The following is a 14809-nucleotide window of genomic DNA, read 5'->3' as shown; positions in this document are numbered from 1 at the left end:
TGCACATGTAAATCACTTTATACATATATTTTTGAAAAAGAAAAATGTCGAAGACTCCTAATGTCAATGGATTGCTGAAGAACTCCATGAGCCATAAAAAGTAAATATTGAGGCAATATTCATGCAATATTCATATTCATTTATATTTATGACGTACCCCTAATGTCAATAGATTGCTGAAGAACTCTATAAACAATAAAAAGTCAAAATCCATGCAAACCGAGCAACTACATCTATTAAATTATCAATGTCTTACCCAGCTGTTGATTATGCTATTCTTCTTTCCTTTTTAACTCAAAGAATAATTGGCTGATAAACTAAAATAAAATGAGACATTTAACAATCACGTAACAGCAAAATACTCGAAAATGCAGATGAAAACTCACAATATCCCCAGAATTTAAGTAAGAACCTGTCTCAAAATACAGTTCTGTGATATTTCCACGTAAATTTAAACAAATATACTAGCGTTTTTTACGGTAGCCGAGCACTAATTTGTTGATTATTCTGTTTCGGACCAAGCTCATTGTGAATTTTAAATTCTTGCAAAAGGATACGAAAGTCAGGATAATTTAGTACTCAGGAATGAGTGCTATTTTGATTGAGGACTTCCATTGCATTTTTTTGCAAAAATTTATTCCATAGTCAGTTTTAAAAGCAAATAGTTTCTAGGAATTTGAAGAAATTTAAATTCAGTCTAGCAAGAACACTGCATAATAGCTGCGGACTTTTGATTGGTTAACCTTTAATAACTCGCGTACATCAAGGAAAAAGTTGACAATATGCCACTCGCTGCCGTCAAACGTTGTTACGTAAACGCCCACGGTTTCGCGCATGAGCTGTTTCCTCGTCACGATGCCGCACTTATACCTTGCTTTCTGTCAAAATTAACCTTCTCACTATTTTTTATGGATAATTTTTTAAATTTTGAACATTTTCGCCTTTTAAATTTTGTTTAGAATTCTCGTGTAAACTTTCCAATGGATCTCCAATATGGTTGCAGTATCCTCATTATAATTTTGCATTGTACATGTAGACCTGAATTGGAATTAGTGTTCAACAGAGCTTAGAGCTGCTCAAGCTATTGTTTTAATAAAGGATCGTTTCGCTTTCTCTTTTGTAACTAGTAGAGCAGACTTTTATTCCTACTCCACGTTTCCTCAGCATAAATTTCCTCGATCGATCCATCGATGCTTCGCGATCTTTTTAATTATAAGCTGCCTGTTAATCTTTGAAATAACTAATTCTATAATTTTATGGCCACTAGCGTAAGCAACCCAAATTCCGAGTAACAAAAACAGTTTAAAAAGCTGATGTCACCTAAAATTAGCTTTTCACTAAATTTACTAGTTATTACAACGATGATTAGTCAATTTTAAAACGTGAAATGTCCATTCGCGTTGCCGCCTTAATTCGCTTTTTCTTTCAATCGCCTTGGGTCAAAAATTCCACTTAGCCGATAGTTATTTGCAGTGAGCACAAAATAACAAGGAGATAAACATGTTAAAGATACGGACGAGTTCAACAAAATATATTAGGACGTTTAGCCAAGCAGGCTCAGTGACCCGTTAATAACTGTGCCTTAAAAAGTGCAAATACAAGATATAAGCTACAATATAAGCCTTTCTTAAGAGGAATTCGTCCGTCATTTCTAAGTTTATCTTTAATGATTGGCGTATATTAAGGAAAAAGGTGACTACATGTCAATTGATGCCCTCAAACATTGTTAACTCCTTCGGCTTTGGGTATTAGCTGTTTCCTCGACACGTTTGAAAATTGAAGGCATCCCACGACACAGTACTTACACCTTGCTTTCACATAACAAACGTTCTCAAAGTTGTAATTATTTTATTTTGTAATCTTTTTTTAATATTTTAGCGCTGTTAATTTTCACTTTCCCTACAAAACCCATACTTTTGTTCCAATCAAATTACCTTATAATTAGTTAAGTTAAAATTAACCTCTATCGATCGATCGGTCGATGTTGTGAATTCTGTTTTACAATCAACTTCCTGTTTAATGTTTGGGAAATTAATTATACAGATTTATTGAAGGGAACTATTTACACGCGTTTGAGATCACCCTCAGTTCTTTACAAACTTTTCGGTGAAACCACTATGGAGTATATGAATAACAAGCTTACTCATTCACTGTTTTAAGGAAATGAAACGAAGCAAAACATCCCAACCATCATTTGAAACCTTTACTTAAATGCAAGGGGAAAAAAAACAGTACATGCTTCTGTGTTGATCACTGACTCCTCAAATTTGAGGAACATGACATAAGCATCGCAATGGATGACGCAACTTAGTCACGATTTATGGCAGTTATTGCAAAACTATTCTGAAAAATATTTTTCTTTCGCGTCTTTCAAACTAACAAGGTCACTCTTTTGTTTTGTTTTATTTTTGGAACGAAAAACCAAAACAACCGATCTTAAGCGTTTTAAGCTTTTCATAATGACGTTTGTCGCAAAAAAGTTAAAATGATGAAGTGGGGAAATAAGTAAGACTTTCATGGGCGCAATTTGAAGTCATCTACAGAAAAGAACCCTGCTGCTACTGATTCTTTGTTCCTGTCACGTTTATCTGGCTGCGTTACAATCTACGCTCATTATTAGCGACCCAAATAATACAATTCTAACAAGCGATCAATAATATTTGGAATAACTATCAAGCCCAACATGCACGAATTGAGGACCTATCTTGAAGTCCCTGTGTCGTTTTCTTTTCGCATTAAGACCGTAGTGTCAACGTAATGTCCGTGTTGAAGCCGGTAAACATTGCAGTCATAACACGCTCGCAGACGTATTAAGTTGCACATGAGTGTCTATAAAGTCTTGACAAGTTGCGTCAGTGTAAAGTCAACTGAGACATGTCATGTGAAAGATTAGTCCACGGTGATTAGTCTTAAAACGGTAAAAAAACTACAACTTTGGTCATGATCTGTCACTCGCTCCTCTTTCTCATATATTGCGGTTTACAGAACTCCTATTTTTCCCATCAAGTAACGATACGTTATTATCGGCAAAGTTTAATCGACGTTTCAATCGTTCAGTGAAACTAAAATATGATGAGAACAGAAGCAGCTACAAATAGCTCAGAGAACGCCACTGGTTCATCAATAATTGTTCCTTCCATGGCAGAGGGCATCGCATTGTGCGCCGCATTTATTTTGATATTTGTATTTATTGTTGTAGGAAACTTGCTCACCGTTGCTCTGTTTGCGGTAGACAGGAGACTTCGTAAGAGAAGTTTGCTTCTAGTCATCAATATGGCGTTTGCTGACCTGATGTTAGGAGTCCTGTCGCTACCTATCTACATTTACACTGTTGGGAGCAGGTTTCAACTTTGGAAAGGGGCTTCGCCGATGTCTTTGCCAATTTTCTACACGATCGTTGATATCTTTTTCTCGCAGGCGTCGTTAATTTCTGCAGCTTTCGTATCTGGCGAGAGATTTTACGCCATTTACTGGCCGTTTAAGCACCGAACACTGTCAATGCGAGCATACCGTATTATTGTTTTTACTGTGTGGGCACTGACTCTCTTTATCGCCGCCCTCTTCAGTGCAACACATCTCTTGTTTTCATTTAAACGTGCTATGCATTATTGGATGCCATACGTCATGATTATAACATTCATCATATGTGGCAGTAACATCGGCATTTGGAGAAAGTTTCGACGCGGAAATATCGCTTCACAACAGCAAAACAGAGACTCGCAAAACAAACGCTTAACAAAGACCTTGCTATTTGTATCTATTCTTGCTTTGCTGTGCTGGATCCCTTTAGTTATTTTGAACGGTTTAATTTTTGTGTATGATGTCCAAATACCGTGGAAATTTTATGACCTGGTGAACGTTATAAATTACTCCAATTCTTTTGCGAATCCAGTTGTGTACGCATTAAGAATACCTGAGCTTAGAGAAGCCCTGGTTTTGTGTTATTTAAGGAGACCAGCGGCGCCAAACATAGTAAATATTAATAGAAGAAGTAAGAAGACTCCGGCGACAGAGCTCAGGACTTTACGAACAGACAACAGTCTCCTACAGCTGAAGTTTAAACTGGAAGTTCTGGATACCAAAGTTTAGAAACTCTGAGTTGATGTTGTAGATTAGATGCTCTTGAATTGTAAAGGGAAACATATGTTCCGTGATCAGTGAAGCATTGCCAGTTGTACATAAATTTGTTTACACGCATATTTTGTCTCTTAACTCCATTTGTGCACCGCCTCTAACCACAACTAAACTACAAGAAAATTTTAACTTGGTTCAGGATCATGTAACATATAAACTACTATTTAACAAATTTCCAACCAGTTTAGGACAATAATGCATGGCATGTTTAGTGTGCGATTTCTTAACCCATAATTATTCCACTGAATAATTTTAGACATCATTTTACGGTTGGTCAAAATTACATGTAAGTAAGACAATTTGGGCCGGAAACAAACATTGTGCCCTTCTGATGTCATCTTTCGGAAACATATGAATGACAATGCCTTGCGTTTAAGTGGTGTTTTTACAGCTCATCAAACCAGGTCCTCCGATAAAGCAAACCTTCCCGGCATTCTTTCGCTGGTTTCTCTCAGCTGTCGTGATGGCTAAAAGGTTTTACACACATTATGACGTCAACGGTCCTTAATTTGCATATTCTGACCGCGCGCGGAATGTCGCACATTTTTTATTCGAATTGCCCAACTTCGAAGCAAGGAAAAAATTATTGTGCGCTTGTCCGAAGCCCAAAATCGAAATTTACGAATCAGAAAAAAATAGACTTCAATATTTTAGGGTAAAAAAACAAGTGGGCAAAAATCTCATTTCATAGGCACTTTAAGGACGTTCGCGCTAATTGTTTCTGCAAATCCTTACCACGCACGCAAATTCACAAGCCGCGTCATGCATCGAGTGCGCGCTCACTAATATCAAAGTGATCTGTGAACAAATCGTGAATTGAACAGATGAATTAAATTATTTTTTTTGGATTATCTGGTTAAGGGAATTTTGTGGTTGATTTTTATATTTAGAGTACGAGCAGAAGTTCAGTGTTCGCTGATATGGTACCAAAGAAACAAAGTAACATTTGGATAAGATGGTATCACAACAGACCTTTTTCGCTTGGGCAGTTTGTTGTCCCATTACAGACCACGTGATATTCTCTAGAGAATTGTTCTTTTATCCATCTAAAAATTATTTATTCATACGCACGCGACTATTTGAAAATTTGAAAGGAAGAATTCTCAAGAGTATCATCACATGGTCTGAAATGGGGCAACAAACCGCCCAGTCGAAAAAGGTCTATTGGCACGATCATGTTATTACATGAAAAAATGAAGAAAATCTATCGATTAGAAGTTTGAATTTTTTGCAAAATGCACCATCGAATTTCGTTCTTTTTAGCTCTTCGTTCATCTGTGCGGCAGTTTCAACTGCCTATTAAAGTGTTACGTTTTGTGAGAATTATCAACGCAACGGATTCACTTGTACAAAATATTGCTAGGGAACTTTGTCTCCGTTGATTCATCTTTGATGTTTTAAGCTAAAAACCCTGGGGACCATGCTGATTTACATGCGCCAATTTTTCAAAATCAGACTAGTTTTCCACATGCTTTATCTCTGAAACGAAGTCCGTGACCCCCAATGTTTCTTCATTTATGAAACAAGTAATTCATGATCTGTCCGCAGTAGAAGTTTGAAGAAAATCTTTCGAGTAGAACATTTTCGCGCGAACGTCCTTAATTTAGCGTTTAATGTTTCAGCATTTGGTTTTCGGATTTTGGAGGTAAGCAAAGCGTCCGTCTTGTTCCTGGACCTCTTTATTTCACCTCGGTACTGATCCGTGCAAGTTTATGAGGTTTGTTATATAGATGCTTCAACCGAAAGCTGAAGGCTAGCTAGATTGGGCGTCAAACCTCTTCAGTTCGCTCTCTCAATAGCTAACTGTAAAGCGAACACGTTTTATTTGGGGGTTCGCGACCGGCTAATAACGGGGAAAACCGGGAATAATTGACTTGGGGACTAGGAAGACAAACAGTCATTTGCTTTACATGAATTAGAAAACAAATTTTGATTTGCAGATTAGAATCATTTACTCTATACCTCGAAGTGGAAGGAAATGTTAGTTTGCCTGCTCAAAACAATTAACAGGGTTTTGTTGAAGATAGGCATTTATAACCTTGAATTGCCTTTGTAGGAAAAAAAGTCTCGCAGGCGAGAGGCATTAACACTAACCTAAAAAGGTATAGTAGGGCAATGATTTCAAATGAAAATGTCTTGATCCCTCAAAAAATGAAAAGTACACAGCTTTCTTCCTGTATCAAGCTAACTGTATTGAAGTTTGTGAAATGTAGATTCGATCATTATGCTCGGCGGTTTGCCGGTTTTGAGTGACTTTTTTTTTTAGCGGTTTTCAAGAAATTTTGAGAGGTTTCAGTCTGGTTTCTCGTAGGCCCAATGCCCTCTATATCGACGAGTTTTTTATTACTGAATTACACATGTCCGATTGTGTGTTACGTTTAATGCTAATTATAAAAGCACTCGTGCTAGTTAGGTATGAGATGGTTATAGCCAACTCAGATCCAAAACGCGCGCTGGTGAAAAAATTGTCTGATATAACACTAGGGTGATCTGCGACTAGACCTTGCATGAGTACATGTATTTTGACATCGTTTGTCTATATTTTCATTGAGTATTTGAATTTGTTTTCCTACATTTTGATTAGTTCGAAGAAGCGAATTTTTCATCAACAATTTTAGAAACCAGAAGAAACGTTTTGGCACAACCGTCGCTCAACTTTTTGTGGCGTGTTTTTAACCAGTCAAAAGGATCCTTTGTTTTGCATCGCCGTGCACTGTGAGAACTTTGTAGTCAATCAAAATAAAACATGTCTTAGTGCTCAAGTTGTTGTCGCTACGTTATAAATGAATTGGCTCATGCTTTTAGCTTTGCGAATATCGAGTTATGGATGCACTTTGGAAGTTTGGAGAGCACTCAAGAAGCTACACTTCTCTCTTGCTCTCCAAACTTCCAAAGTGCATCCATAACTCGATATGCCCTGCACGCTAAGTATGAACCAATTCTTCAATACGTGGCAAAAAGTCTTTTTTTAACCAGACATGAAAACCGCAGAATTTAGCGTGGTCAATATGTAAGAAATAATTCATGATCTTAAAAAAAAAAGAAAGAAAAAGAAAAAAAAGAAAACCATCGCCTTTCGACGAGCAAATGTAAATTGTAGAGACTCCTAGCATGAAGTCAACACGCCATATTGCTGAATAGAAACAAACTTCCCTTTCAAAGTCTCGGCCTGTCTGAGCGAACGGAATTATGGCGTGCAAGTCTCCTACGACAATAAAAACAAACTCTAACCTACTAACGGAGCACAATGCAATGCCTTATGCCTTGAAAGGTACAATTCTTGATGAAACCGTTGCGTACTCGGAACTTTTGTTTGAAAGCCAATAATCTGAAGCATTTTGCATCTCATATGGAACATATTGTTGAATTAATCAACGATGATTGTCCCAGAAAAAGCGAAAAAACTACAAAGTCGACCGTGATGTGCCACTTGGTCACCCTTTAAATTTCTCCGGCTGCAATTGAACTTAGAAACCAATAAAAATTTAATCTTCGTAATTTATTCCTCCTCAAAGTTTCATTCCCCCGGCATGTCAAGTTATTTCATATCGCACGGTCCATTTCAAATACAATTATCAATCAAAAATGAAAAACACATTTACCGTTTTGTCAAGGTTGAACACACGTATACGTACATCTTGACAAAGTGCGTCAACTTTGAAAGTATGGTAGACCTAAAGCATAGCGTCTTAATGGAACATTATTCATTTAGTCCTCAGTGATCGGTCTTCAAAAATTGAAAAAGCTACACATTTAACACTTAATGACTGGTCCTGAGGGGAACAGTGCATTTTGTTTCCAGAGAATCTCAATGTGTCCCGAGACGAAGTCGAGGGAAACAAAATTCACTGTTCCCCAAGGGACCAGTCACTAAGTGATTTGTTGTATAGCAAAACCAAACAAAAGCAAATTTTGAAAAACGCGTTGAGATTCCAGCGACAATATCAGGCCACCTTCAACTGCACGCTCTGATCACGTGCAACAGAGGTCAACTTTTCGTGGGTAACAGTGAACTGTTTCTTGTTTGACGTCATCGTTTTTCTTGTTGCCCGCTCATGGCATTTGGCAGTAACCAGTTTCATTGTTAGATGTCATGTGACCATGAACTAGCCAATGAATGGGCGCGCTGTAGCAGGAAAAACGCCAGCTATATAACAACTGGCCTTGATGCCACTTGGTCTTCGATTCACTCGTATAAAGTGTGGATTATATAGCTCCTATTTCCTGGTCTCATCTACACGTAGTCATCGGCTAAGTTTATTCAGCGTTTCAATCGTTCTGTCAAAACTAAAAAAAAAAAAAAATTAATATTACAGCAGCAGCTAACACTTTCTCAGAGAACGCGACTGGTTCAACCAGAATTGTTCCTTCCGAAGGAATGGCATTGTGCACCGGTTTTATTTTCGAGCTTGCCTTTATTATTGTGGGAAACTTGGTCACCATTGTTCTTTTTGCAGTAAACAGGAGACTTCGAAAGGGAAGTTTGTTTCTGGTAATCAATATGGCGTTTGCTGACCCGATGTTTACTTTAAATTGTCGGGGCTGTTTATCTGTTTTAGCCGACTGAATTCGAATGGATATCTTTGTATATTTTCTCCATAGTCGCTAATCCATTTTTTACATTTGCCTCGATAATTTCTGCGGCTTTTATTTCTGCCGAAAGACGTTACGCCACGTATCGGCCACTAAAACACCGAACACTGTCAACGCGAGCATACCACATTGTTATATTTATGATCTGGACACTTCGTGTCGTTTTTGCCGCTATCGGCACTGCTTTGAATCTCTTTATTTCAGCTAAACACTCTACATATCTTTGGACGCTATACATCCTGAGTCTAATATTCACCATGCGTGGCTCTAACATCGCCATTCGTAACACGTTTCAACAGAAAGCTGTAGCCACTCGATAGCCAAGAAGATCTTCATAAAACAAGCCCTTAACAAAGACCTTGCTGTTTGTATCTATTCTTGCTTTGCTGTCGTTTCTCACTGTAATTGTCATGCAATATATAATTATTGCCTACCAAGGCCAGATACCTTGGAAATTTTGCCTTGACGCCTGCGCTGCTCTCTTCCGCTCGTCCTGATCTCGAGCCAAATATCTCCCTATCCGGCCCTTCCACTCCGTCAATAAGCATTTTATCATATGACCATTTTGTGGCTTCTTCAATTGTGAGGAGTTTTGACTTTCCTTCTTCTCTCCAAGTAACGTGGCAACTGAAAACCTCCGTAGTTCTGCGTCGGACAGTTCTCCAGGACAGCATCGATTTTGCGGGGCGTACGTGTTCTACTAGGGCGTATGAGTTTTTCAGACCCTCTTACTTCGACGAGTACGGCCCTGACACGGGACCTTTCGTTATGGTTTTGCAAAGAAATAGCGTACGGAGCTGTACGGGTCATATGATAAAAACCTACCATTTAACATACGGTCGAACCTCCCGTAAGCGCTTACGGGAGGGAGTAGCTTACGAGGGAATATTGGGCGAAAATTTGGCCTCATTAACATATGGTAACTGCAGAAACTTACCCCATGTTTTAAATGTTTTTCAAAAGTCAATTTCGAGAAAAAAATACTGTACTTATCATTGAGAAATATCCGTCTCTTGTACTACCCAGTATTGCGCTAATGTTACAACAACTTATTATCCAATTTCTGCTCTATTATCTGTCAAGCTGTCGCTTACGGAAGGTCCAAAACAAAAGATAATTTCAAACTATTAGCTCTAAAAGTGGTCGCGGTCGCTAACGAGAGGTGGTCGCTTACAAGAGGTTCTAAATATAGTGATTTTTAAAAACTGTTGGTATTTTGGAAAACTGGTCGCTGAGGAGAGGTGGTCGCACGTTTGACTGTAATCCTAAAATGTTTCAAGGCAATAAGGCCTTCTTGGCATGTTTTCTAAGTTTTCGCAACAGAGACTTTTTTCTTTCCAGAAAAAAAAAAACAAAACAAAAAACAGTAGCTTGAATAATGGGTGATTTCCAAAAACAGTAAAACTATAACTCGACACCTAAAACAAATATTCTGTAGTACGCTTTTAGTTTAATTGGAGGTAAGAGGTAATCCTAAGCTAAAAGGAATTTGAGAAAATTGCTTAGCAGCCACCTGCTTTTTCTAATACGCAAAATGACATTCATTATGTCGCGTGATGTTTAAAAGATATGTTATTACTGACATTAAGATTAGATGTTTTACGCACCATTTGTAAGCTTCTAACGTGAAACTAATTACATTTCGGTTCTATACGCTGAAAGAGAAACTTAAAAAGGTTTTGTTAAGAATGCCCTACATTTTCCGTGGCGGACCAAAGTCTTAACTGCGTTTTTGTTATCTTATGGCTGTGGGATTAGAGTTCATATTACAGCTCGTTTACTATGTTCTATGCAGGTTTGTGTCAGATGAATGCCTTTTAAAAGAGAAACACTCTGGAAATGCGGTTTGATATCAACCACCTGGAATAAACCGAGAATTAAGCCACGCATCGTTTAGCTTTACTGGAACACTTCGGCGATATCACGCTCTTCCGATTTTTCATTCAACCACAAAAAATCCTCATCATTTGATTTATAATGCTGAATTTAGAAAATTATTCATGCATTTTGATTACTTTTATCTATGGTCTATTAGAGGATAGACGCATAGATGACCTGATTGAATTTTTTTTTCGTTTCTTTGTTATATAAAAGAATTTAAAGAGACGATAGCGTCGTCAGGTGATGTTCTTTTAAAAGATCAAATAACAGCGGCATCGAGAATCAGAATCCGATTTATGAACAATGGTCTAGTTGTACAATTCAATTTATATCCTTCAATGTAAATGCTACAGTTTGGTGTCCATCTCTTCCTGTTCAAACGACAATTGAAGGTGACTAGGATCTGTTCGCAATGTTCTTAGCTGTGTCTCCAAAGTCGAAGTGGGAGCCATCTTATTTCTTCTTTTAATGTCTCCGATGTTAACTGCTGCTTGCCTTGCAAAACAGCACGAAAGAAAGGCTTGTTTAAACTCAGGAATTTTAAATGCATACACAATTGGATTTACAAAAGAGTTCGAAAAATTTTGAATGTTGGCGATAGTAAAATATCTCAAAGGTATCGAGATAGTTAACGCGTGTAAACAGCTCAAAACAATTAACGGTGTCCATGACAGCAAAGCAAGAGTAGATACAAACATCAACGTCTTTGTTAAGCGTTTGTTTTGGAAGGCTTTGCTTTCCTGTTGCGAAGCAACCCTTCCATGTCGAAACTTTCTCCAAATGCCGATATGACAACCGCATATGACAAGTACTAGAATTAAAGTGTATGGTGTCCAAACAAACACGGAATGTTTGAACGAAATTAAATTGAATAACGCGTTGAACACTGCGGAGATAAGGACGGCTAGTGCCCATACCATACTAAGAACAATGCGGTATTTTTGCACAGTTAGTGTTCGGTGCTTTAACGGCCAATATATAGCGTAAAATCTCTAGGCGGAGATGAAAACCGCAGAAATAAGCGCCACCTGTGAGAAAACGGTGTCGATGATTCTGTTGACAGTTAGAAACTCTGTACTAGCTTCTGTCCATAGTTGATAATCATTACCGATAACGAAAATGTAGCCTGGTAGAGAAAACGCTCCTAACATAAGGTCAGCAAACGCCATATTGATGACGAGAAATAAACTTTTCTTACGAAGATTCTTGTTCAGTACAAAGAGAACAATGGTGAGCAAGTTTCCTGCGACACTGAAGATGGATATCAAAATAAACGCGCTACACCATGCAATGCCTTCTGCTTTGGAAGGATCAAGCATTGATGAACTAGTCGCATTCTCCGGGCTCCTGTTAGCTGCCGATGTGCGGCTTATTTTTGGCGTTTTAGATGAACGATGAAAACGTTTCCATCTAGAAAAAGACCTGTGGCTTTACTAGTGAGGGTCTAAGGTCCCCTATTGAGTAGCCTGAAAGGCGACAGCTCGGAGTATTCTGTTTGTTCTTTTTGGCCTGTATGGAGGCCGATCATCGGCAAATGTCCACAACGGAAACGTTTGGAGTTTCAATACTACATAGGGATAAGAAAACAGCTGTTCACTTGCGTTTTTCGCTCTTTCAAGGCCAATCATCGTGCCGGACTAATTCAACAATGATGCATCAGTGACACGCAATGCCGTAGTTGAATGTCTACCTTAATGTCGACGTTGATACAGTCTCTTAGGATATTAGCATACGCATCTACAACGTAAATAAAGCTGCAGGTCTAATGTCCAAACTTCTAAGAGTGGGCGGAAAGAATACGTCCTGTTCGACCTACCCTTTTAAACTGTTTTTGCGTGGAAAACATTATTATAGACTAGAAAATGAGAAGAAAAATCAGGTAATCAATCTAAATAGGAAATAAAAGAAATGCCTACACTAACTATTTGTTTGTAATAAAACAACCCTGTAGTTATAGATAACAGTACGTGATATTTACATATAAAAATAAAAATATGGGAACAATCTACGATATTGAGTGTATCATGACAGGCAGAGGTCACCACGACCACTATTATTCTCTGACAGCATTCTTGAAGGATTTAAGGCTAGTGGGTTATTGCTTTACTTAATCCTTTATCCATACTTGTAGAACAGAAATGGCGTACAATAACTCCTGATAAAGTATTGTCCATTCTGTTCACCGTTTACTTTATGACAGTAAGTTTGGCTTTCATAATTTAAAAAAGGCTTTACACTTTCATTTAGCAATAATTGCGTTCGAGAGAACGCAGTTCTAATCGGGTAATGCGGAAAAATTCGAAATTTTGTGTATGTATCTTTCTATAGCCTCTTCCAGGCGTTCAGTTAGTTGGGGCGCACCGCGAAATTCAGCGCGCGAAAATAAAAAAAACAAGTGCGGTGAGATGAAGCTTTTTATATTTTTTCGCGCGCTGTTTTCTGCGCCGAGCCCCAACTAACTGAACGCCTGGAAGAGGCTAATCTTTACATGGACACCAATTTGGCAGCTCAGAAAAATTCTTTAGGGGCGAATGACGTCATCTCCATGTTTGTCCATATGCTTTCTGTGGAGTGTTGTACAATATTGCGGACTTTCGAGTGTCCAGACAGCTTATTGAAGACTGTAGCGGATAAGTTGTTTAAAGTTTGAAGTCAGTGTTAATGGCATTTGAAAACCTTGCAGACATGTCTTCATGAAATGTGTACGACTTTTCGTACGAACAGAAAGCTTGAGTTTGGCTGCGTGTTGTGTACCCTCTTCTCTTCGACCAAAACCAACGCTGCTTTCTGCTGAATAAACCAAAGGAGAAAATGTGTAGTTTCACTTCGCTGGCCTATATTTCTGTGCGCAAAATATGTAACATAACCCATCGAAAGTGTGTTCATAGGAAAAGAGTTCAACTCCCACAGGATTGCTTTGGTACACCAACATGTCCTCCGTTTCATTGTTACGGAAGTGAAAATGCCCTGTAGCTGTTCCCCCAATGCCAAGGCGATTCAAAGTCGTATTTGTAAACATAATATAATTGTCCTAGTTTTGGTAGTAAAAGCAGGTTGTCTCGCATACCGAAGGAACAGGCATCGTTTGTGTCGATTTACGCGGTCAGAATAAAACATAGACTACGGACTGCAGATTGCGGACTGCGGACTACGGGTTTGGGTATAAGACACAGAGTTAGGTATAAAACGCGGACTAAGCATTGCGAAATGGGCATAAAACACGGACTCAGGTATAAAACACGGAGTGCGGACTAAATGTGGCCTACCGACTGCAGTCCTTTTTTTATTGACCGGTCGTAACTAATACACAACACTTGTATAAACGAGAACAAACCCTATCGTATGCACGTTCTTTGCGATCAATTCATTTGTTTTCGCCACTACTAGAGGGAGGCCAATTTCAGGCCTACCTAACAGCTCAGGCACAAAATGCTGTTCCTAAAATTTTGCTTTTTTAACATACCAAACCTACCAAAACTCGAACGCACTCTTTAATCTGCTTTACTACTTAACAATTAGATTATGAGCTCGAGATTTCTATGAGGTGAAAGTTGATGAGACCGAAGGCCGAATCAACTATCGCCCCATAGAAATCGAGAGCGAATATCTGATTCTTTTAGTAGAATTTCGAAAAACGATTCCAATTATTTCTGGTCTGAGTATTAAACTTCACGCTTTAGACAATTCGAACGGACTGAATTAATTGTCAGTTTGACATTTGCAGTTGTATACGAGCGCTTATCAGTTTCTTTCAAAACGTTCGAGTTTTTTTTAATTCAAGAAACGGTAAAGTGATCAATAATATTTCTATCAAGTCCAACATGCACGAATTGAGGACCTATCTTGAAGTCCCTGTGTCGTTTTCTTTTTCCAGAAAGACCGTAGTGTCAACCTCATGTCCGTGTTGAAGCCGGTAAACATTGCAGCCATAACACGCTCGCAGACGTATTAAGTTGCACATGGGTGTCTATAAAGCCTTGACAAGTTGCGTCAGTGTAAAGTCAACTGAGACATGTCATGTGAAAGATTAGTCCACGATGATTGGTCTTAAGAGTCCCTGTCCATAAAAATGGAAAATAATTCGGCAAGGGTTGAAAATTCGATTTCGCTCATATTTTCATGGTAGATAGGCTAGGGCATGACAAAAACTACTGGATAGTTTTTTGGCAAAATATCCTTTTATTTCAAAGAAATATCCAAA

General features: G+C 38.4%; 2 protein-coding genes across 2 annotated transcripts in view; one reads left to right on the top strand and one right to left on the bottom strand.

The window, feature by feature from the left end:
* The window catches only part of LOC145461481 (uncharacterized), a 479224-nt gene that overhangs the window by 356699 nt on the left and 107716 nt on the right, over nucleotides 1-14809 (bottom strand).
* Nucleotides 3070-4089, top strand: LOC145464210 (adenosine receptor A3-like). The gene has a single exon (XM_081448027.1). The coding sequence runs from the start codon at nucleotides 3070-3072 to the stop codon at nucleotides 4087-4089; it is 1020 nt and encodes a 339-aa protein (XP_081304153.1).

This window comes from Orbicella franksi, chromosome 1, assembly GCF_964199315.1.
Source record: "Orbicella franksi chromosome 1, jaOrbFran1.1, whole genome shotgun sequence".
Taxonomy (NCBI): domain Eukaryota; kingdom Metazoa; phylum Cnidaria; class Anthozoa; order Scleractinia; family Merulinidae; genus Orbicella; species Orbicella franksi.
The sequence above is the reverse complement of the archived record's forward strand: the minus strand, read 5'-3'. Positions and strand labels throughout refer to the sequence as shown.

Excerpts from the sequence above, each read along its gene's own strand:
- LOC145464210 (XM_081448027.1), top strand. The coding sequence starts at position 3,070 with ATGATGAGAACAGAAGCAGCTACAAATAGCTCAGAGAACGCCACTGGT.